Source organism: Platalea leucorodia, assembly GCF_965183815.1.
Source record: "Platalea leucorodia genome assembly, chromosome: 8".
NCBI lineage: Eukaryota > Metazoa > Chordata > Aves > Pelecaniformes > Threskiornithidae > Platalea > Platalea leucorodia.
In genome coordinates, this window is record NC_138830.1 from 9449332 (window position 1) to 9475100 (window position 25769).

General features: G+C 39.8%; 1 protein-coding gene across 1 annotated transcript in view; it reads right to left on the minus strand.

The window, feature by feature from the left end:
• ARHGEF26 (Rho guanine nucleotide exchange factor 26) overlaps positions 1-25769 on the minus strand; it is a 61203-nt gene that overhangs the window by 26578 nt on the left and 8856 nt on the right. Inside the window, exons 3-6 of the mRNA XM_082319369.1 lie at positions 23020-23076; positions 18910-19070; positions 2335-2487; positions 1703-1832 (exon numbers count right to left, since the gene is read on the minus strand). Of these exons, the coding sequence (XP_082175495.1) occupies positions 1703-1832; positions 2335-2487; positions 18910-19070; positions 23020-23076 (501 nt within the window). The remainder of the gene's footprint in view (positions 1-1702; positions 1833-2334; positions 2488-18909; positions 19071-23019; positions 23077-25769) is intronic.

Consider the following 25769-nt stretch of genomic DNA (forward strand, 5'->3'; position numbering starts at 1 on the left):
GGCCATATCCTTCCAGGGAAGGGAAAGTTTCTGCCATCTTGTCACAAACTTTTCACAAACCACAACGAAATGCCATTGCAGCCGTACATTATCAGGTTCCTCCTGTGCCAAGTACCATGTTAAGCTTTTCCTGGAAGCTGAAATACCCATTTATGTACAACCGTACTTGCAATAAGAAAACTGTGCCGGATTACTCTGCCTGACCTCTTTGTGGAAGGTAAGTATTTCCAAAGGATTAACAGAAAAGGCTACACTGTTATGTGTACCGTGGAAAAATATACATAATATTATTTTATTAAAACAAGAAAGCACATGGAAGAGAAAACAGCTGCAGCATCCAAACAGAGGAAGCGCTGGAAAGTAATGAGAAGTAAAACCAATCTATGAGTTAGTTATACATGAGAGTTATCTCTGTTGACAGAGTTTATTCTCATGAGCCAGAGGTAAAGACGAAGTCGTATCAGAAACAGGCATTTTGAATCAACGACAGAGCAGTTCAATCACTTTTTGATTGAGAAACAAAAACATAAGATATTTTACATTAAATTAGTCTTTGGTTTAATTATGTTCCCTCCTCTCTGAATGTAGTTGGAGCTGTATTTCTGGTACTGAAACCTTAAAAATTCAATTCACTCTGAATTCTCAATATAAGGTTTACACGACCGTCTCCAAGAAAAACAAATAAACAAAATTGAAACAGTGGAAAATAAAATACTTGGTTTGCTTGTTTAGATTCTTTTAACTGAAGAGAGGAAGGAGGCAAAGAAAAGAAAAAAAAAAAAAAAACAACAAAAAAAAACAAGAAGGGGAAGGCACACCTAGTGACACACCAAAATAATACCAGATTATTCTTTCTTTCTTTCTTTAACCTAGAAGTGTACTGCAGAGAAGAGAGCATTCAATGTCCATGAATAAACTAAGTAACTATCCAGATGATCAATCAAATTAATCAGTGAACAATTTGCAAATATATAGGAGAACAAAACTATTAGTCCCATTTCTGGATCCTACCGATGCTAAAATCTTAGCCTGGATTTTAATCTCTACCACCTTAACTGAAATACCATGAATCCTGGTGTGAAGTTGGCCTCACAAATACTTAGTTGCACTTCATCACACTTCCTAAGTCGCCCAGTAACCTGCACAGGAAGGGAACATCTCACAGTGTAACACTGGGGTAGGAAACCAAGTGGTTTAATACTGCTCCACTCACAAACAGCTCCTGCGCCCTTATGAACAGAGTTCATTCTTCAGGGTTACACTGTGACCCTCTTAACTGAGGGTCTTAACGGCTCTGTTCCCGAAAGTAAGTACGTACTGCAAAAGGACCCGTATCTAATCAATATAATAGGAAGTCTTGTTTTTTGAACTGTTGGGTTTCATTTTAATCCTAACATTATATACAATTTCTGTGCTAGGTTCCTCCTTGGTTTCAGAATCATTTTGACCCTTTACAATTTTTCTATTAGAATACCTAAATATTTAATTTTTGAACAGGAGGTCAGGAGCATGGGGTACCGGTCACCTAACCAAACAAATACTACAGTACTTCATAATCAGTAGACCAGTATCTACAGCCCTGTACCTGGTACGAGTAAGAAAATATGAAGAGACTAGAATGAACTAGGAATTGAATACAAAAGAATGCTAACATTAAAAGGACACGCATCAAGGAAAAACAGAAAAAGAGCTCTGTTCTCACATCCATCAGTAAGGGAAGACGAGTAACTCTCTGCATGGGAAGAATGAGGAAAGAGATCATTGGTAAATTCCGACAATCTTCATGGGCCTCGATCCGTGATAACACCTCTTTAAATGCTGGATTTGTGGCTCTGGTGGGAAAAAGGAGGAGAGAATTAAACGGTATGTTTTACCAAAGAATTGTGAAAGTTGCTAGACTTTCAATGAATCATGATTTTATTAATAGGAAAGTGTGGTTTGAAGGAGTCATATCAACTAAGCCTTCAGCTTTATTTACTTAGATATGCAAGACCAGTATTGACATTTAGAAAGCTCAAGTTGTCCCACACATGAACATGCGTGCAGGCAGACTCGTATGTAACATACAACGAAAGGACATCTTTGACACTGATTAACCTGTACTTATCAGTGGAAAGGGAATGTAACTCATGACCACAAATAGGATTGGACTATGCAGCCAGGCATGTTTTCACTCTCAATTACTTCAAAGGAACTTGTACATTAAGGCAAGCTAAGCATGTACGTACACGCTTAGGTGGAAGCCACAGGTTTTGCACCAAATACCACAGCCTACTACTCACCCCTACCACAAAGGGGGTGATGTTGCAATCATATTTTAAAATTAGTTCTTACAGTAATTTCTGCAGTGTTCGCTGCTGATAGACTTCGTTGGTGCAGTACTTTACATACGGATCAAATGTTGAGGAAGCATGCTTTTCAACTATATCGCTAATATCATCAATAAAGATGTTGTTCTGATGTCTTGCTTCAAGTTCTTTAAAGAACCTGTGACAAAAAGAAAAGAAATTACTTGCTTTTACAAAAAAAAACCACAGACTTTCACTTGCAACATTTTACACTTCACCTGACACAATCCATGACTTTTATAACCTAATAACTTGAATGGTTTGTGAAAGGGTGGAATGATCTCTCCTTTGGCAGAACAGTTAAGGGAAATCTTTACACAATACAAGTCAAAGGGTGGCTGTGTCACCTGGCAGAGCTCAGCATAAGCAATGCTGGCAAAGCTACTTCCCATTCTCCAGCTGCCAAAACCAAAACAGCATTACTGACCTGGTTAGACTAGAATTTCCAGAAGCAGGGTTGAAAAAGAAATGAAACAACTTCAAGCACAACAGGAACACATTTCCTTTTGTAATAAAGGAAGTACGATACCAGAAACGTTCAATGAAATAAAGTTACGTGTGAATTGCTAAACTTAGAACAAAAAAATATACAGCAGGCTGAGCTGGACAAGGTGCTCATGTACCATAAACTTCAATCTACCATTAAAACCAAACACAGATTGGAAACAGTGAAAATGGAACAGGAACCAAAATCCTGAGCTGACTTTTTCCCCTAAACGTGCTTGTTCTAAGAACTTCCCTATTGTTCATCGCCTGTTCCATATCTGAGTACCTTTGGCCTCTGAAAGCTTCCAACTCCTCCTTGCACTTCTAATTTTCCCAGAAAACAAAAGCCTTTATTTCCACAATGCTCATGAGAAATATTTTACTGTTCAGGGTATAAGAGCTCACACAGGTCGGCATTAGATCTACTGCAGGTCATCACAATTACCTACACTGACACTCTGACATCACTGCAATCCTTAAAAATCTAGAAGCTGCTGAAAATCTCTCCTATACTAGTCTTGCCTGCAGCCTTTATAAAAGATTATTCACTAGAGCAATCCTGAACTCCCTAGAGTAAACCAGCTAATAAAAAACCTCCCATATAGCACAGAAAAATTAAGGAAATACTTGGAACACGTGATCTTACCTCAAGCTAAAATATTTTGAAACATGTTTTATTTTGGCCCTTTATTACATTTTCTCATTACTAACACTGGCTCTTCAAAAATCTGTCACCTTGCAGCATTTCATTTTTTTAAGTGCACCACCAACGTCCTCCATAGGTTGTTTTACAAACAAACCTCAAACGTGTAAGAAGGAGAACAGGATGAACAGAAGCTTATCGTACAGGTGTTTAACAACACGGGTTAACTAAAATTAAGACATTTTTTCAGGTGTGCTTAGAAGAAGCTGCCTGAATTGAGTGGCTGCCAGACGCACGCTCGGTCAATCACACAGTCGGAAGACTCAAGTGTGGGGTTTCTGGCTTTGGTTTTTTTTTTTTTTTTAAAGTTCTGATACATTAACTGCAGATTGAACTGACTGATGTTTACCAGTATTGTCATTTAATGAAAAAGAGGACACTACCTACAAATAGATATAATGCTGTCTACTACAGTGCACAGTTTTCTTCTCACTCTTGCTCTTTAAGTGGTGCAGCAGTATTTATTAATAGCTTTTCCACTTTTGGAAGGCAGAGTCCTCCAGCACCCTTCTATCCTCCACCCATCTTATTTCAATGCACAAAATACTTCGAGTTGTCACTTACTTGTATTATGCTACGTATTTGGTTTTTTAGTATCAAGAACAGTACTAACCGGCAAAGCATACTGAGCTGCCATGAGGTCTCACACAATACAGGGACAAATACTAAAGTTAACAGTTGCCTCAAATTTCACTGGGGTCCAAGATGGGGGGGGGGGGGGGGGGGGGATAGTCTCCAAGTCACACAGTCAACCATTTCTCATGAACCACAACAGTCAGATTTCAACCGCTGACCACCATGAACTGCAGACGACTGGAATTTGTTTCTGCTCTACTCAGACATGTTTATAGTTGGGAGAACTTCTCAGCGCGCTGCCAATTTACTTTGCTCAGGAAATGAGGAAATACAACATTTCTTCCTGCTGTATGTTATGGCATGCTGACAAGGTTTTTGACCATGCTGGGCTAGAACTTCCACTTTTAAAATTTTTCTGGTGCTTCAGCAATGACATCATCAGTCACAGTCATTGTAAGGAACAGTGAAAATCTTGGATAGTAGAAGATTTAAAAAAAGGGGGGGGGGGGGGCCGGGGGGGCAGAGAGAAGCAGCATACCCAAGTCCCACCCCCCCAACAGGTACTGTAAGAATTATTACCTCTGGAAATCATGCATCAGAGTTTGAATCAAAGGTTGTCTTTTTTGGCACCCAATATGCTAATTACTATAGACAATCAGTGAACCAGACACATCATAAAAACCTTTTACTTAAAATTTTAGGACAGATTCTGTCATAAAGATCAGTACTGGGTGATTAAGCAATTACATTCAATTTAACCAACTATGAATTAGTTGTGCTGTGTGACTGGCTTTTTTTGCTTAATACCAGAAGGATTTATTTAAAGCATTTGTTTCTGGTAAATCCAGAACTTTGCTGGTTAAAGTTAGACTCAATTAAGTCAAAGTCCAACAGCACTGTAAGACAGCATTTCATTTCCCTCATCTTGCCCTTTTGCTGTTTAAAAGAAATGTCTGATCTGTAGTACTCAAACTCCCCTCTCCTAAAGGCTATGTGCCAAATTTAGAAACGCAGGTTTAATTCATTTCCTGTTTGTTTCTTTTTACAGCGCCAGATCTAGAAACGCCCGACACCTCACCAACACTGGAGTGTGCCCTGTCTTTATGACAAGGGTTTCATCCTTACAGCTGGTGGCTCCTGTTCAGGGTCCTCCCATGTCTTTAGGCAGCTTGCTAACACGCCGGTAATCACCAACAGGAACAATGTCCTAATACTCGCTCAGGCAATTTTCTTAAGCTATTTTTTCCTACTCGTTGGCACTTCTTTAATCAAAGACTGATATCCACAACTTTCTCAAAAACCCTAGTTAATTCAGCTGTATAAACACAGATGCGCAGTGGTACATGCACAATGTTACAAACTATTCCATACCATTCACCTTTACAAGGCCTAAACTGTGTCTCAGTTACAACTGCAGAACTCCCATCAACAGAAGTTCTACTTTAACAGATGCCCTGAAAAAAGACACAAAATAAATGCCCTAAGATCAATCATTTTGGTTGACATTTCTTCTCAACATTCACTCTCCCTTCACCCCTAGATAAAGATATTAACTGAGCAGGACTTACATTCTTGTGAATACTGTATCTTGCTATCTGGATATCCCAAAATTAGATTGCACTGGTTTAAAAAAATTCTAATTAGGCAGGTAACAGAGATTTTAACCAGGCAGGCCAAATTACAGTTAGAAAAACAATTATCTTACGGAATCAGTTATTATCTGGGAGCAAAAAGCATGTAGAATCAAACAACAGCACATGAAAGGAATATACAGAAAGGCCAGAGGTACTGCAAAAAATCTAAATAGATTATTTGCGTCAAGGGTCACTATAGAAGAAAACCGATACGAAAGACTTTCTGGCGAGTGACACTGGGAAAGAGCAGACTTGGTGAAAATCTGTCTGAAACTGAAGTAAATGTGGAACATCAGAAGGCAGCAGAGGCAGGTGATCAGCACCCAAGAGAGCTAAAACAAAAAATTCTGATAAAGTTACTATGAGATCATTTTGTTCTGTTTGCAAAATGACAGAATACACATAATAGCATTACCAGGTTGGTGAGAGGGACAGATGGTATAATATCATTACGGTTTTGTATACAGGTTACGTAGCAGTCATAGAATCAAGGTTCTCAAAGATTCATCTGACTTTTTTCCTACTGCTTACGGTACTAATTTTTTATCTCCTGGCGGGTTCATGCACTTCTCCACTGCTATCCATTCTGGACAGTGCTATTGCTCCTCTCTGTCAGATGCCACTGAAATTTCAGTCTGTCACCGTCAAAGCCATTCTGTATGTGCAAGTGAACTGCGGTCTAGCTTGTAGATTGCTTATTTCAGAGTTCATTATTATTATACCTGCTTCAAGTTTTTGAAGTTATAATGACCTATATTTCTGGTATAAAGAAGATTATAACACAGATTTAGCTTCATAGCAATGTTGCTGCTGACACATTACTACCTAGTAACAGAAAAAAGCCACCGGAGTGGAAGCAAGTACAATTTAGCTTCCTCCTCTTAAGAGATAAGGGAACTGGAAAAACAATTACCAATTTCAGATAACTTCAGATAAAAGTAATAAAAATTTCTGATTAGCCTCTCCAAATCTGAATCTTCTCATCAGGAACAGAAGCTTAACATCTGCATCACGATTTTTTTCTTTTTTTTTCTTTTTTTCTTTTTTTTTTTTTTTTTTGGGGGGGGGGGGGGTAGGATTTAAAATGGTAAAAACGGGAAAAATTACGCTGAATCAGAACCAGAGATTTTAGCAAAAGAATGGCTGAACAGAGGGTGATTAAAGTGAGGTACTGCATCCACAAGTGTTTCAAATTAATCAGTTTGTTATGGGAGTTACCACAAGCTAAATAATGGAAAACAATACACACATACACATATATTTATAATATATAAATATTATATGCCAAACACTGCAAAGCTAACAGCCTATAAAAATACCTTTTATTAGGCAATATCCACTGAGCAATTACAAAGCCAAACAAGAAAAAAAAAGACCCTGACAGCCCACTTGTTCATTCTGCAACAACTTTCAGCAAGCCTACCTGCAAGTAATGGTAAGCCACTTGCCTTTTCAACTATTTATAGTATTCTGGCAGAAATCCAGAACAATAAAAAGGCCATGGCAACCCTGCCAATATATTCTGTTACAGCGAGATTCTTGAGATAGCGAGTAAGCGCCCATAGCATCTAGCTCAATGGTATGCATTTCAGAAAAACAAATCTTGATTCAACCAATTAATACCCACTGACAAATGAACGCACAAAGAACACTCTGTGGCACTAGAAATGTAAATCTTTTTGATAAATTATGAAGACATCACAACCGGAGCATTCATTTTAAAGAACATTCCCATGCTGAACAAAGTAATGCTTTTTATGCTACTGAGAAGATGTAGGGTGCTTCTACCTGCGTCCCCGAGTCTGAAAAGTTACCTACATAACTCATTTGTCACAGAACAAAATGACCTCTTGCATGTCACAAACAATGAATTTATAAATCATTTTGTGAAGCTTTGTAGCAACAGGGATGAGGCTATTCCCATGTAACACACTTGCTAGAACAGCCAAACTAACAAACACAGCAAGCAAAGACCTTGGAGAACGGAGGAGAATGACCGGACGCATAACTTATCTCACGCTCTACAAACCTGGGTTGTCCTGCAACCCCTAGCTTCACAATAGCCAAGTGTTAGTACTAGCAAATACTGATGTTGTTACTATATGCAAGAGAACCAATCAATCTTGATATTTGGGAAGTTTTTGTTAATATAAAAATATGAACTATACAAAAACATAAATTAAGCATCGCTTAGCCTTGATGGAAGCGTATCAGCCAGGGAACTCTCCAGCACAGTCCAGAAATAACAGTGATTTAGAGAGTGCCTAGGAAACTCTCCAGAGAAAGTCTGGAATCTGTCATTTCATTTCAAATGACAAATTCCCCCATGAGGCTCCTGTCCCCCTCCCTCTCAGAGCCCAGCGGGTGCTGCCGTGGGTACCGCTGCAGACCCACACCTCCCGGCAGCCCTGCGCCAGAGGGAGACCGCAAACGCGCCCAGGTTAATCTCCCTCACAAGGGCACCTGAGCCAAGTTGGAAACCGCCTAGCTTCCATAACTGAAGGAAAGCAAGTTCAAAGTGCAGGCGTGCTAATCACCACGTTATGCTCTTTTACAGCCCTGCATAGATGCTGTTGAGAAGGCAGAGCAGCAGTGCCTGTCACGGGAAAGGCCAAGGGCCAGGAGGACACAGCGCTGCGAGAGATGACACAGCACAACTTCGAGCGCTCTTGGACTTCTCCTTGTGCCATCGCAGGGACTTCAGCCTCTTTCCTATACATCTGTAGGAGGAGTTATCCGGGGCAGCAAACTATCACACATGCTTAAAGGCAAGGAGAAAGTTGCAGGTTTTGATACTACCGCACATAAAGCTGCTTTTACTATAAAATGTACAAATAAACATCTGTACACATGATCTTCATATCGATACAGCCACACCCATAGCAGAAGTTACAGTATGACATGTAGGACAGCAAATACCACGCTTCGGCAGGCAAGATTTCCTAGGTATAAACACTGCACAGACCAACCTCACTGTTGTCCAGAGTAATGTGGAGCAATGCAACGTAACTCATCTATCTGCAATGAAAGCTTTCATCTCGTGAATTTCAGGTTTAAAATCTCATTTAAACAAAGCACACTGACCCCATGATACTTGAGAGGAGCCAAGGGAACATATATGTATCCTCCCACTATGACAGCCTTGCTAAACACAGGTATTTCTAGACTTAATAACAACTTGGTGCCTTTTCAAAGCTACACATTCTTTTTATGCAAGAAGGGCAACGGCAGTTCCCTGAAACCAGACTGACTTCTTGGAAGATCTATCACTCAGTCTCTACTAAGAAAGGCTGCTTCTTCATTTTTTATCAATTTCCGTACAAGGAAAGCAGAGATGCAAGTTTGAATAACTGTTGAACATCCATCCGCTTTACTACCAAAGAAATATGCAGATAAATACAGTTTTCCTCTTTTGTGCTTCCTGCAGCAACAACAAATCTGAAAATTGGTGACAGATTCGTAAGCTGCTACTAGAACAAACCCTGCAAGACCCAACAACAAAGCACGATCGCTTGAGAGGATCTGTGTGGGCACTAAGTTTCAGCTGATTGTGACAGTGATGCTCTGCAGGGAAGGATGCATAAACACCTACTGGATAAAGTTTTTGGGTTACAGTTGGAAGGCTTTAAAATTTTAAAGTACTTTTGTTCCACTGTCCTTAAACACAAATATTTACATAAATAACTCTCTATGCAGAGGTTAGGCAATAGAAGAAGGGCCAGAGGCTCCAAGAAGTCAGCTACGAATGCTGTTGTGCGTTTTTTTGGGTTTTTTTTTTGTTTGTTTTTGTTGGGTTTTTTTTGTTTGTTTGTTTGTTTTTGTTGTTTGTTTTTTTTTTTTTTACCAGAGAATATGTTTACATAGTATACGGATGGGTTTCAGTACAAATAAATATTATGGCAGATGGCAGCTTCATGCCATAGTTCTGGTGATGCCAGCTTCCACAGCTCTTGTCCAACTTATTCATTCCTTTTCCTACCATGCTCTTTCAAGTATGTCACCGCAGTTGCTTGTGGGCTGACACTCGATGAGATCTGGGAACTGCTCTGATGGGGATGCGAGGGAGGTGAGAGAAAGAAAACTCTGACCAGCTTTGTTTTGTGAGTTATTTTTCGGCTACATCTCCTCTGGCTGGCAGCTGGCTGAACTGAGGAAATAGGGAAGGTGGAAAACCTCCAGGCACCACTAGCACCAAAACCAGACCTTTTACATCAGTGTGCAAAAAATAAAGGATACAAATAAACAACCAAACTCTACTATGCTGGTCCTACAACAGCCCTCTACAACAGAGAGGGCTGTTATGAGTCTTTCCCTTAAACTCACAATTTTAAGGCCATTCATCTGGAATATGGTTTCAATCCTTGTTTCAAACAATATTTTGTCTCAAAATGACTTATTTTTATTTGATGCCAAAACTATCTGTTGCTGGATAACACAAACCATCCGAACTCACTGGTGAGGGAAGATTTGGGGTTTGGGTGGTGTGTTTCTTTTCTTTTAAGAAAAGCAGCTATACTGTCAACATTAAAAACAGTCATTAGAAGACAATTAGGTAGAGAAGTATCAGTTCTTAGGCTGAGGACCTCAGCTAGAGAAAGAAGAAAAAAGTATCTCCAAAAGTATTTAATGCTAGAAGTAAAGGAAGAACTGAACACAGAGTCCTAGACCAAGGACTGGCACAAGAGTTTTGAAAAGTAATCTAATTACAAGAGGAAAAGTTCCAAGGGGACCTGACAGTGAGTCTCTCCTCGTAAGAATCTGGGACACTGAGTTACATACCATCTGTGCTGCATTTCCACAGGAAGATAAATTGACAGTACAGAGCTTGAGAGTCATAAATTTTTCAGAAAAGGACACAAAGACAATTAATTTGTCAAAATAATTTTGGCAGTAATACACCACACAAAGAATACTGAGAGGACAGCATGCAGATGAAGTTTTAAATAGAAGCGTAGACAGGCAAGAAAAAAATTACTAGAATTCTCTAGAGAGAGAAAGAGGTAAAACAAAGTAAGATTCTAATGGCTGCTATTCAAGAACACTGTTTTTGTAAATTTAAAATAGAAATTGAATTACCTTTCATCTGACAAACACTGTTAATATTGTCAAGCTTCAGCAGCCACAATTAAAAATCAACAAAAATGCATACCTACAATCAGGCAGTTGAGAGGACACAGCAATTGCAACTGATATCTCACAGCCTTGGGTGCCTTGCCATTTCTTTTACTGAACCTTTTTCCAAGAAATATACATGTTACCCCTCGCTATTCCCTGACATCTGCTGTCAGTCCAGTTCAAGTGAGATAAGGAAGTAGAATTATGTTTTGCAGGGAAGAAAAAAGAAGAACCAGAGACAGTATCACAGGGGAGAGATTGCTAAGGCCTTAAGAGAAAACCAGAGAGTAACACAGAAAACAGCCAAGTGGTTAAAGTTGCAGCCTGTATCCTGTGTCTTTTCAGGTGAACTCAACCCTACCACAGAGGAGGGTTGAGCAGGACTGTTCTTCAATTCTTTCCTCCCCTGGCATGCAAATGCTTGAAAATATTGCAATCATATTATTTCAGGGAAGTTAGGAGAAAAAAGAATGCATTGAAAAAACACCCTGATTTACTCTAGAAAACTCTTGAGTAATACTCATCAAAAGAATGGGTTCCCTCTACTCTTCAGTCAGTATTGCAGTTTGTAATGAGAGGACCTTCAGCTGTTACTCTTGATCTTGGCAAATGGGGGTCATTAAGGTTTTGACTATGTGGTAAGAAGAGCTGATATATATAGGGTACATCTAGACTGCCAAATAAAAACCCTAAAACCCAAACAAGGTACTTAATGTACTACTTCATCATGTAATCTTTCAGAAACAATGGCCTGAAGGGTCTACTCTGACCGAAGCATGAGATGGCAGCTCCAGGGATCTGGAACACATTGGCAAATCGGTTGCCTTGATTTTTTTTTTTGGTAAACAAAATCCAGCTACATAGTGTCTATTTTAAATAGCAAAATAAGTAAACACAATCATTAACATGATCCAAAGGTCTCCTTAAAAGATGGCACCAGCTAATACTATTTTAAAGGGATTAAACCATGTCTATGCAAAGCTTGACAAGCATTTCAAGAGCCGGTGGGTAAAAACATCATGGAAGCAGGATGCTACAGAAAAACACCCACATGGTTACATGGTCCGCATTTAAATAACACTGCAAATGACCCCTGGGATACAGAAGATTTTCTAAAGAAATACAAATTTTGTGCAACTAATATTTAAATTTCATATATCCAGCACTGGAAAAAAACAACCATAAAGACAGTTTAAGTTTTATGTTGGTGTTTCTTGAAGATACTGTACAATCTGTTAGAGTGGTAAAGTAAGGCAAGTTTGTTCCGGCTTCTAGTCCCATCTGGTTTTAATAACTGACTTCAGGCTCGAGGCTAAATTCATTGGTAACAGATACACGACTGCAAATGCCCTCCACTAACACTTTCTGTGCCATACGCAGCGTTATCGAAGATTCTCAGACTGCCTCTCCCAAAGTGATCTTTTACAACACCTCTGAGCAGGCATAAATGCAAAGATAAGGACGCCTGAGCAGAGACTGCGAAATCTAACACGAGCTATACTTAATTTCACACAGGATCGCACAAGTCACAGACAAGCACATTGTGAATAAACTCAGGTTTTCTTTACGATTAGCTGGCATTCCTTCAGAGGGGCATCTGAAATGAAGGCGGCAACGGACAGCTTGAACAGGACTTTACACAGGACAGAAGGGAAGGTACTGAAAAACATTTCACTTCTCTTTACTACTCTAAACCAATGTTATATTAAAACACTGACTGTTCTCAGAAAATCTTTTAGGAGTTCAACCCGCCCCCACTGGCAACCCCCCCATAGCTCACTATCAATAGTAAATATCTTGGGCCGAGAAACTTTTCCATAGGTACCGGCCAAAAAAGCGCTTCCCTGCTTTGGTCCCCACTGTGGCTGCGGGTGATGCATCAGAGCTACGGGAGAGGAAAGCTCTGGGACCAAAGTCCAGGTTACCAAGGAGGGCGGTGCAGCAGCCGCGGGAAGAACAGGCTCATGCACCGTCGGGCAGACGGTGCCATCATTCTCCAGTCACCACGGCAGAGTCACTGCCCGAGTATCTTCCTACTCCGTCCTGCTCCTACACCTAGTAACAGCTGGCCACAGCTCAGTCTATTTATATAGCATGAAAATACTCCATGATGGTAACGGATGGAAATCTGTTACTTTGGGGTATTCTTTTCAAAACATTTAAGTGAATAATTTGAAGCTAAAGGCTTATTGTATTTTCTGGAAAACTGGGTATTTTCTTCAAGGGCACTTTTTGTATAGTAATTGCCAGGTATTTACTAAATTAAGTATTATACAATGCATATATGTGTATAAAAATTTCTGAACTCGTTTTGGGGGGAAAAAAAAAAAAAAGCATTCTTTCTCTTAAGTTCTGTTCACCCAAGAAAATGAGTTGAGGGAAGTATGATTCTGCTCAGATTTGTTGTTCCTGAGTATTGAAGTCATGTATCTAATCTTGTCTCCAATAAGGAAGCTGGGTCAGGAATGCAAGTACCAACCACATATTATTTTAAAGTTACTGTTTACCAACACTGTTAGTCATTTGCAAACAGTGCACGTCAACCCAGAGAGTTATTTCAGCTGCCAGAAGAACCCTCTAAACAACTAATTCCTAGATATTAAAGCCAAAGACTTCAGCAATGAGCGCTGATGTCAGAACAAACCATGAAGGAAGCAATCTGAGGAAATGTAGGGACAAATGCACTGTCCCAACTCATCAAATATGATGCAAATCCCTAAATGTGTTCTGCGGGCACCTAAAATTTAAAGAAAAAAAAAAAAAAAGGTATTTTGGACTCACTGGTCTACAATACGTCCTCCAGGATCCCTGGAATCTCCTGACAATCAAAAAAGGCCCATTGGCAGTAAAAGCAGATTGTGCAGCAAGGCTGGGAGAAAGGCAAAAACCACAAATGGCAAATGTAGCAGTGCTCTGCAACACCTCAAAAACCCAAGTGTCACGTACGGTCTGAGTGCTCACCAGCACCTGGTGTGGGTCAGGGCAGCGCACCAGCTTCTGCACAGAGCCACAGGTGCCTCACATACAGCTTCCAGATCATTTGGGAGGATTTTTCTGCCTCTTGTTCCCATTACTCTTCCATCATATCCAACATAATCATTCAGCCTTACTGATGAGGAAGCCACTTAACTCCTTCAAAATGTCCAGTATGAACAACTTACTTTGAAAGAGCACAGAAATTCTCCCCAGGATCACACCTCAGTGTCACTTATCCAACAGGGTAACCACACTCAGCTGGATGCCCTCAAGACATTACTCATCTTTCTTCAAAAATTGCTAACGGCAAGAACTGTGATAAAATACAGAACACAGACTGAAGACCATCTGTCTAGACCAAATAGGAAAAAAGAATGTTAATGACTTATATCGCTGTCTTACCTGGAAATCAAATTGGTGATCTGTAACTTATGAATAATTCTCTTTGACTATAGTTCACCTGAATCACCCAGGGTCTACTCACAGTGTTTAAATTTTTATTTTTACTTTTTTTATTATATGCTGGGGGGGGGGTGGGGGTTGGTTTTTGTTTTTGTTTTTGTTTTTTCCCAATCTTCCAAAGAAACTGAGCAACAGAACTCTGCATTCTCTAAAAGCAATGTTTTTAATGCCTAGTTAACTGATTCAATACACACACTTCTCAAATGAACACCAGGACGGTATTTTCCTATGGAAAAACATGAAGCTGCATCATTTAAAGTACGTTGGAAAGAGGTGAAACATTAACCTAATTTACAAAAAAGTACTGTGAGAAAGCTTACCTAGTTCCTAACATATATTCACACATCTAAAATTAAATTGAGATACTCATACAAGATGTTAACCTACCTCACAAAGCCACACGGGCTTCTCTACTGAAATCAATACACAGAGTTTAAAAACAGTCAGAACCTGTCAAAATATTTTTTGTTCATGTCTTTTTCTGCTAACACTAACCTTCCAATATTCCATAAGCTTTTTGCCTTTTGCTGGCCTAATGGCAGAGAAACAAAATGCTAAAGCTTTCCTTTCTCCTATAAATTTGGTGATTTGACCTGTCAGACCAATTGTTCTTCAAGACTTTTCACTAATTTCCCTGTAACTCCTCTTTCCCAAGACAGGCTCTTGGGAAACTGACCTCCTTCGCACCACGTCCTGAGACTGGAAAGAGTTCTTCTTACTAGTGAGATTGATTGTGCAGTATTCTCAGACTACACAAGCTTTTATTTCTGAATAAGCTGGCCTATGGCATCCCCATCAGCTTACATCTCAATGTAACAGCGCTCACTGACGCGGGTTGCAATTTGTGTGATTTTGTGTTCTATCAGTTACGAGCTCCCGTATTACACATACAGGCAAATACACAATAAAAAACTTAAGCTTTCTGAAGCCACCTTACAAGATGTTTTCATAAACAAACACATTGTATGCTGCACAAATTATTCAGATCAGCTCTTCTTTGTTAGAGACATTCCAATGAGCTCCCAAAAGCAGAGACGGTCTGTGCTGTCTGTATTCTGCTTCCAACAAAGGCAGCTTTGTTTCATCAGAAATGGCCTTGTCATGCATTAGAAGCCTATCTTGGTGTTTCTGGAGAGTTTCCATTAAACATGTTCTAAGTCAAAGTTCCTAGATATAAGCTTTAAGCAATTTTGACTAAAGAGAGTATTTTTACCAATTCACATCCTTTAGCTCACCAAACTTTTGTCTGAGCAACCAAAAACACTGATAACTACACTCAGACACGCATACTCAGATTTTATGTTTTTAAGTAAAGGAAAGGCTGCTTAAAATATAGCATAATGGGACAGATGCTGAATTTTATTACAATTTTATAACAAAAGCATGGATCTTGCTACCCTGAAAATGGGAAGCGATAGTTTGGAGACACCAAGAAAGAAGCTCCTGTTTTAAAATCACTTTCATTATTTACACAAATGAGGTTGTAGAAAGCCAGCACAAAGTTTTGTTATAGTTTAACAGTATTGCATAACTCAGGAAACAAAATATGTTTTCATTTATGCTTAAAAAGGAGTTACGAATTCTGTTTTTACTCCAAGTTATAAAAAACCAAGTTCTTAAACCATTAGACTTTCCAGACAAGAAAGAATAAGATCATAATTTTAGGCTAGTGTGGTATTTTTCCATTCTTTCTCCCCCCCCCCCCCCCCCCCCACTTCCTTTGAAGACCATTAATCAAAAGGGTTGTAAAAATTCCCCTAAAAATACTGCTCTCCGCACCCCCATCTCTGCTTTAAATATTTTAAGTGAGAAATTTAGAAGTGGATTTAATCATTTGGAGAGCTTATTCAACACTGGGAAAAACACAGGGGAAAAAACCAAACATACACCTATTCACATAGCTATACTAGTATGGTCAGCTGTGCCTGACAGAAACAACCCAAAGCAGAGGCAAAGTCTGCGAGCTAATTAAACCTTTGATTTCTATTAAGCTATCTAAAAAAGACAGCAATTACCCCCTAATACATGATGGTTCTGTGACATCAACATTTCTCTAGCAAAAAAAGGGCTCATGATACTTTACTTTTACAATTCACATTTCATGTAAGGAAAACCCTTTAAAAAGTACTATTCCTTGAAAATAAGGACTTTGGTAACCTGCACTCCCTGACAACACTGATGTTGTACAGCTCTCATTCCTGTGGTGGCTGTGGATTCAGAAAATACCCAGCTTCTGGCAAAAAACCTCAACTCTAAGAGAGAGAGAGAAACAAAAGGGAACAGGGGGATGGAGACATGAAGGTATACCGAGTAAGTCTAAATGTACACCTATTATATAGCTCCTAAATTAGGTTTGCACTTGATGCAATACATCAGACTCCCTCACATGTATGCTCCTTGAAACAAAATCTTATTACTGCATAAACTTCAGAAGACATAAAATCAAACTGCTGCACAACAGATGTACAATTCCACAGACTTTGTGGGGCTTCAGAGAAATAGGAGTCAAGAAGACATTACCATGACTGGGAACATGAAACTTGAGAAGTTCCACAAAGGTAAATACAGATTTAATGCTAAAGAATTCAGAACATCACCATTTCTACAAGAAAGAAGCAAAGGGGACAAAAGAAAAGAGAAAAAAAGAAGTTGTAAAAGTGGGAAGGACTGACTCCAGAAATATTCCTAGTCTGACAGATTCCTTATCCAACCATTAGCCCCATTTCTGAAATGAGGCCGATATTTTTCTGTCCCACAGGTAGAGCGAGATGCATTTAAAGTTGTACAGTGCTACAGTTAAGATCAATCAGTATCTTAACTAGGCCATGTGCATCCTTTAGCCACTGTGCTTGATTTCAAACTGGAAATAAGGCATAAGAAAAGAAGCACAGACATTTTTATTTTTTAGTTATGCAGACCACAGAAATTCACCAGCTGATACTGCTATTAACCCGACTAGGATAATGAACAAATTATTAACAAAGCAAACTCTCATTAAACAACTTTTTGAAATAGAGTTTAAAGTATTCATAACCCCGAAGTACACCGTGAGTGCGCATACATATGCACGTCCTATATTAAATAATGCTGGCAGTAATCATCAGCAACCATAAACAGACTTTTCAGCATTTGTATCATGTAAGATTTGCCAACATTTCCTTTTCATTTGGCACTATTTGTAGTGTGTCCATTTTTCTTGTTCTTGACTTTGTACTGAAAAAATTCACCAAAAAAAAAAAAAAAAAAAGCACAGCACAGCAGATCTTTTTAAAAAATACAAGTCTCTGGTGTCAGGTGCTATGGCGTGCACAACACTGTTCATAAACAGTAAAACGCCTATGCTGTTTACATAAAAGATACCACAGTCACACAGTATGCTGCACATTGAGTACTCAGTAGAAAGTAAACAGTGATTCAACTGATCAAGGAAAACACTGGCAAGAGTCAGTTCTTAAGGGCAAGTATGAAACTCTTGCTCAATTTTTAACAGTTTAGTAAGGGCAGACTAAGCTTAATTTGACAAACTGTAAAGACTAGGTATGACTGCTTCATGTATCAACATTTAGCTTAGGAACTGTTTAGATTTGAAGGATGCTTATTTCTACTAAAATACAATATGTTCTTTCCTTCCCTACCAATTTTCACAGAAACTAACACCACGCCTATCTCATTAAATGTGAGCTCAAACATAGTGGCAAGGTGAGTCTGTCAAATTCATGTGTATGTTCACTGCTATTTGCATTTTCTATCTTCAAGCTAGCATGACAGTTTTGTAAGAAATGGTTACCACTCCAAAATGGCTGCTTGAGATTCCAATAAGAAACTTGCTTTTATGTTCAAACAGGTATTAAAATAATAACTGGACATCTCCACTTCAGCCTACCTGTAAGCTCTCCTTACTAAAACATTACAGCCAGAAAAGTAAACAACTGTTCAACTTTAAAAATAGAGAGTATTCTGGCAAGAAAAGTTAAGATTTTTCCAAGTAAGAGCAAGATGCCTTGGAGACCAAGTGTGTATGTAAGGCACAGCCTGAGTCTGCAAATACTACCATATATCATAGATAGTACTAACCAAAGCCCTACTATTCAAGGAGCTGCCTGTGAGATATATAAGGAAAATATAATCCAAATAAACAGGGGCTTACTCATATTACAAAAACAGAATCTATGGTTAGCAAAACAAAAACCTTAGCTGTTTGTATTATATGAAATGATTCTTTAGCACTGCACAGCACATGTATTTTGGTGCTCTGAAAGAACAGAGAATCAAATCCATTCTAATTTATTTACAGCTTATAAAAAACTAAGACTCTACATATTAACAGGTGCAACATTTGAACTCTTGTTCTTAAACTGTCAGGCCTAAATTTTTGTTGAATTTGCTACCTTGCAGCTGTTCCTTCATTTTGTGGTGACAGTAAAGACACTGTTTTGTACACTACATTTCATTACTTGCTTGAAAGATATTTTGACTACTAGTAGTCACCCTCAGGTATAATTAAAAAAATGTATTGTAAATAATTTACAATTACTAAATTTTATATTTAAATTTACAATTTAAAAAACGTATATTTATTTAAAATGTAGACATGTATTGCTACACTTACTTTTTGCTTGCTTCGTAAACATCTGCGATATTGGAGAAAAGGTGATGGCTCTCCGTTTTGGTCATTGTGAGACTCAGTTCCCTGGAATTTTTAAACATCCGGATCAGAATCTCCAAGCTCAGCAAATAAGAATGCTCAGAAGATATCACTTCAAATATTGCCTGCAAAGTGGAGGGGGGAAAGAAAAGACTTACTATTGACTAGTCGTTTTGGGGTTCGTTTTTTTTCATTTGTTTTGTTTTTTACAGGAAAAAAAAAAGGAAAATGTGGAGGAGGGGTGCAAAGAAAAGCTATTGGATGCAAGCTAGAGATTATAACATAAATATTTCCATGATAGTTACATCATTTACTTAGAAATAACTGATTCAGGACTAGGAAAAAAGACTTTTAAAAAAGTCTATATTCAGACTTATCAATGCAACTGCAAACAGAGTTTGAAGATAAAAACACCAACTATGATCACTCCCCATTTATACTCCTGAGAGGTGGTTTTGTTTTGTTTTTTTTAGTTAGAAAAGCCATGTCTGTTTCTGTGGTCCAGCTGGAAGCTTCATATCAGTCATACTACTGTTGACCAGCCAGTATTTGCTTTTGCTTTTTTTAAACAGAAGCTGGTAAGTTATTTACTTGAAAGCTCTGCTTACCCAAGCATCTGCAGAAAAGCAAAACCCTTTGCAAAATTCAGGTTTTCGTCATATAACAGCACTGATATCTTGGTTGCTTTTAAAACATGAAGTTAGGAGCAGGCACACGAGAAGCTGAGCTATCTGCAGCAGCGAGAGAAGCCTGGAGGCAGAGCAGACAGGAGGGGGTGGCAGCCACTATCCCCTTTAGTGATTAGTGACCAGACACCAGACCTCCAGTACATTCCCTCACCTCCCACAAACAACTTCACTGGTTTATCACCCTACCACTTAAAGAGTAGCCACTGTTACTTCCATCAGCTGGCTGACATACAAAGCAAACTTTTAACAAACTCTTGGACTTCGAAATCCACATACTTGTTCCATTGGAAATTTTCATCTCTGATGTAGAAACCTATTCATCTTTTAGACATCTTCTACCTCTCTAGACTTTATTTGCTGTTAACCTACTAGAATTCTTATACGTATATACTTGGAAAAAAAATAAATAACTTTCATGAACCCTTTTGTCATGAGCTCAATGTAACTAATGTTAATACTTGCATGTATAATTTCATTAGTTATTTGCAACTAACTTCTCTAAGCATTCTCAAACCAAAGGAGAAATATACACTTTAAATGCAACAGTGCAGACCGGAGTATTTAGAAAGGCTAATGCCCGTGGCTCTACAAACACAGAGAGGGACAGAGAGAGGGTCTTGTAGCTGACAGTCTAACGCAGGAGTTCACTTAGATGGTCTGATGTATGTGATCTAGAGAAACCCTGCTCTTCTGTGACCAGGTATAAAGGTAAGGGAGACTATAGGCAGGTTGAAGGCAGTCTTCCTGAATATTCCCAACTGCCAACTGAGACAAACCACACTGGGAAAAAAACACAAAACATTCTGCTGGGGACATTTGTTCATAAGATTTCTTAAGTTCAAGTCTAGTGAATTCTGCTGGTGTTACTAAGGTAAGCTTTTGATCAAATACAATTTCTCTTGGGTATCCTGAGTCTCACTGTTCCCAGACTGTGCTTTCAAAATTATTCTTGGCCTTCTAAAAAGTCTTCCTCAAAGAACTGAGATTTTAATAATGAAATAACAAGTTCTGGATTTCTTAGAACAAAACAAAACAAAACAACCTGCTTTAGCTGAAGACTTAAAGGTCTATGCAGTGCAAAGAAGATTTATCAACTCACAGAAAATCTACAGGGCCATTACACATACAAGGAAGGGAAGCCTAATTCACCTATCAGTAGTCTCTCCATCTTATTACCTACCTAAAAAGCTGAAGGGATCTGGTGAGAGATACAGCAGCAGCTAAGTAACAGCTACAACATAGTACATATTATTCGCAAGAGTGAATACTGCTGTGCAAGAAGATATGCAAAGGTGATGCTTAAAATAATGTTAAATTGCCTGCCTGCCAACTCCCTCAGCCTCAAGAATCTAGAGAGCATATGCACACGTCAGCCAAACTCTGGCAGCAAACCTACCTATTGCTTGGCTAACGATGTGCAGAAAGGTGCCTAAAAAGGGCATTTTGGCCTTTGCCCAGCAATTACATTTCTAATCTTCAGTCTCATTGTACTTCTCCCAGTTGTGCTCACAACGAAAGGATTTACCTAAGGATTGCTGTAGAGTTCCGTGGCTAATTGGTTTCTACCCAGACATTTTTCAACACAGAAAAATATACAAGCTCTCTTACTATTATCATTTTGGAGGGGGTTTTTTTATGCTTTTACGGAGGACCCTCATGGATTTCTTCCAGTTGGTGACAGAAAGTCATTAGCATAGTCAGAAATAAATGGGACAAAGAAAGATACTTTGCTTCTAATGTGTAAGGAAGGGAGAGAATATGATCTTACCATGACCCAAACACATTTCAGAGAATAAAAAATAAAAAAAGGATTAAGAAATAACCTTGACTTTGACATGAAGTAACTACACCACATTCAGAGGCTGAGGCAGCATTTACCAGGTGCTTGCTAACAGTGTTGCTGAACGACATCTGAAACCATACTGGGGTTAATTTGCATTATGTCAAGGTAAGCAGATGTTTGAATCCTGATGGACCGTAAACACTCTCAAGCGGCCAGATGCATACTGCAGTTTGTACACTGTTAGAGTTTCCAGCTTGCAAGAAAAGAAGATCTGTCAAAAATTATTTCAGTTCGAATCAGTCTGTCTATATGACATTTTCTTTAGACAAAAGATGCACAGAGATCCATCTCACTAATGTGTTCTGAAAGATGGGATGTGTACGAATGCATGACATTGACATTTAATCAAGGTATAAAGCAAACATTTTTCTGCAGTGACACTATAATATGATGGCAAAAATAATCTAATAGGCTCCAAAAAGTAACACATGGCCTGAACTGCTGCACAGCCTCTTCCCCAAAAAAAGCAAAAGAAGATAGCCAAAGAATTATTAAAAAAAACAAAACAAAACAACAAACTACTGCCTAAATCTCATGTATGCAATACAAGATGTTTCTATATTTCATGTACGAACACAACAGCTGTAGGTCACGCAGCTGAATTAATATTTGAGGCTTGCTATATATATATATGAACTTCACAGAAAACCCCAGTCAGGTCTCACTTGGCTACATTCACTGAGGTATGTCCTGAAGCGAAATGAAGATATTGGAACAAATTTCCATGGCAGGTAATGCTACAGTGTTTCTATTCAAAAAACCTTGGGTTTTTTTCCTGTTGAAGGACATACCTCAAGAACTGCAGGTATATAGTTGGCTAGGTCAGGCTATTCTTTTCAACACCTCTCATTCATTTTGATATAGCCCCTGTAAGTAAGGAAGGAGGGTAAAGCAGATAAAGTGGACAAAAGGAGCAAAGAGGAAGAGGAAAGCGGATAAAGAGGACAAAAGGAGCAAAGGGGAAAGAGACAGAGAAAAGATAACTACATCAGTAATTGCTGCTGTTGTCTGTACTGTTGAGAGCATGGATGCACCTACTCCATTTCAGTGTGAAAGGAAAAAGGTTAGTTACACCAGATACACAGTGCTCACACGTTCAGAATTGTTCACAGGATTAGTTACAACTAAAGGGCATTGTAAAAAGCTGTTCTTTGTTCCTCATGGCCTTTAAAAATTTATGTGCCACCTCCTACCCTCTGTAAACACAATGTTAATTTTACACCTTCCCCTGTACAGCACACAGCAGTGACTGTGCTGCTACTGAGTAGCCATCAACCAGGCTACATCTGCTGGAGTGAGCATACCTAGGAACCACTCCTCCAGCAAGACCAGGATGTTGGCAGGAGACCCGTGGCAGGGACACATGCACATCAGCAACAAACACGTTTTGTTTATTTATTCTCCCTGGGGAGAGAACACACTTCGCTCTAGGACAGGAAGCAGTGTAATGAACTTGTCTCCTTATCAACAAATGGAGAGTATTAAATCAGGCATGCAGTGCATCCCTAAACAATCAACAAAAAAGAGTGTGTTAAAGAGTACCTCCTGTCTTTTTCTCTCTTCCTGGCTGATCGCTTCTGATAATCCATTCTTCTTTACCTAAGAAAAAAAAAAATAATCAAATTTTTAACATCTTTTGTAGAAAAACACAAACCATAGAATTACCAAAACATTGGACTAAGAATTCAGCTAAAGAATCTGTCCACTTCAGAAAGACAGCAGTGAACCAGCAGAAATAAAGAAACAGTTGATAACGTCTGTCATTTGACTTATCAAAAGAACTAAATAATTTCATTAAAAACTACCCCAGGACACACACACAGAACTACTGCAGCAAAAGCCTGCACAGTTGAATCACGGTCACCCTGCACAGCCTCCTGGATTTTACACACACACAGAAGCATGAAAACTGCTTTCTCCTTTTAAGTTAGATCTCTTGACTGACTCACGCACATCACAAGGTTTGTTTTCCAAGTCAGCCTGAAAAATCTTAGTGTCTTCATTTGTTAAACACACCTAAAGGCCTAGACAAACTACCTAGACAGGTAAATTTATTCTGGAGGACCTCCAGCTTTACCCTAAACATACATGGCAAAGTCCTGAGTAAATACCCCTGTATTTATATCCTCAACCCTAGGAGGATGTCTCTCCCCACTCCGCACCCTACAGCCAAATCAGCCAAGACAAGCTTGCCCCAGCTCTCCATATACACCCATCATGAACTCCAGCCATAGCCACATTTTCCACAGCCTGAAGCCACATGCTCAGCTACCAAATTCCACAACAGAGACCCCTGAAGTTTATTCTTTCCTGGTGCAAATCGCACGCATTATATCATTCAACAGGAGAACACTTAAAAAAAAAAAAAAAACCAAAAACCAAAACCCAACCAACCAGAAAGTGAAGCACCAAGGAGGGACTGACTTTATGCATTTCCTAGAGGAGTGTTAAACACAGGACCTCAAATCAGGAGGGTCACCTGCATATGCCACGCTGGACCAGGGAACAGGAAAGAGGCCACTGCACAGCACTACACATGTGAAAGATACTGTTCTCTTTGTGGAGCAGCAGTATGTCATGGGACATGAGACCTAACAGATGCACTTCCATTCTCCCTTTTCTCTTTTGGTCTTCTCCAAAAGCTCCTAATGTACTATCATCAACAGCTTTCTCTTCTCACTCCACTTGTTCCCTGGAATTTTAAAGGATATATTATTCCTCATTTTATTCCTGCATACCAGGCACCACAAACCTGGATAGCAGGCTCAAGAGTAAAGATGGCACAACGTTAAGAAGTGCCGCGCTTTGGTTTGTATGCACACCGAAGTACATACATACATGTATATACTTACAAAAATAACATAAAATATTCCAGTGTTCGAGCAATTGTTCTTTTGAACACAAGTTACAGATTCCTGTGTCACCACAAGCATACACTTCTGAATACCAAGCAAGAACTAATTAGATGCCTTTCTATTACTGGGACTTGATGAGATGCATCCCAGAGTCCCGAGGGTACTGGCTGATGTAGTTGCCAAGCCACTCTCCATGATATTTGAGAAGTCATGGCAGTCAGGTCAAGTCCCTGGGGACCAGAAAAAGGGAAACATTGCACCCATTTTTAAGAAGGTTAGAAAGGATGACCCTGGGAACTACCGATCTGTCAGCCTCACCTCTGTGCCTGGGAAGACCATGGAACAGATCCTCCTGGAAGCTATGCTAAGCCACGTGGAGGACAGGGACGTGACTCAAGACAGGAGCGTGGCTTCACCAAGGGCAAGTCCTGCTTGACCAATCTAACGGCCTTCTATGATGGAGTGACTACATCGGTGGACAAGGGAAGAGCTACGGATGTTGTCTATCTGGACTTCTGTAGGGCCTTTAACACAGTCCCCCACAACATCCTGCTCTCCAAACTGGAAAGATACAGATTTGATGGGTGGACTGTTTGGTGGATGAGGAACTTGTTGGGTGGTCACATCCAGAGGGCAGTGGTCAATGGCTCAATGTCCAGATGGAGATCGGTGACGAGTGGTGTCCCTCAGGGGTCCGTACTGGGGCCAGTGCTGTTCAATATCTTCATCAATGACACAGACAGTGGGGTCGAGTGCACCCTCAGCAGGTTTGCAGATGACACCAAGCTGAGTGGCGCAGTTGACACTCCTGAGGGATGGGATGTCATCCACAGGGACCTGGACAAGTTCGAGAAGCGGGCCTGTGTGAACCTCATGAAGTTCAACAAAGCCAAGTGCAGAGTGCTGCACCTGGGTCGGGGCAACCCCCAGTATCAATACAGGCTGGGGGACGAAGGGATTGAGAGCAGCCCCATGGAGAGGGACTTGGGGGTACTGGTGGATGAAAAGCTGGACATGAGCTGGCAATGTGCACTCACAGCCCAGAAGGCCAACCATATCCTGGGCTGCATCCAACATACCGCCAGCAGGGCGAGGGAGGCGATTCTGCCCCTCTGCTCTCGTGAGACACCCCCCGCCCCCCGCCGCCCCACAGTACTGCATCCAGCTCTGGGGTCCTCAGCACAGGAAAGACATGGACTTGTTGGAGTGGGTCCAGAGGAGGGCCACAAAAACGGTCAGAGGGCTGGAGCACCTCTCCTATGAAGAAAGGCTGAGAGAGTTGGAGTTATTCAGCCTGGACAAGAGAAGGCTCCAGGGAGACCTTATTGCAGCCCTTCAGTACTTAAAGGGGGCTTACAACAAAGATAAGGAAAAACTGTTTAGCAGGGCCTGTTGCGACAGGACAAGCGGTAATGGTTTTAAACTAAAAGAGCGTAG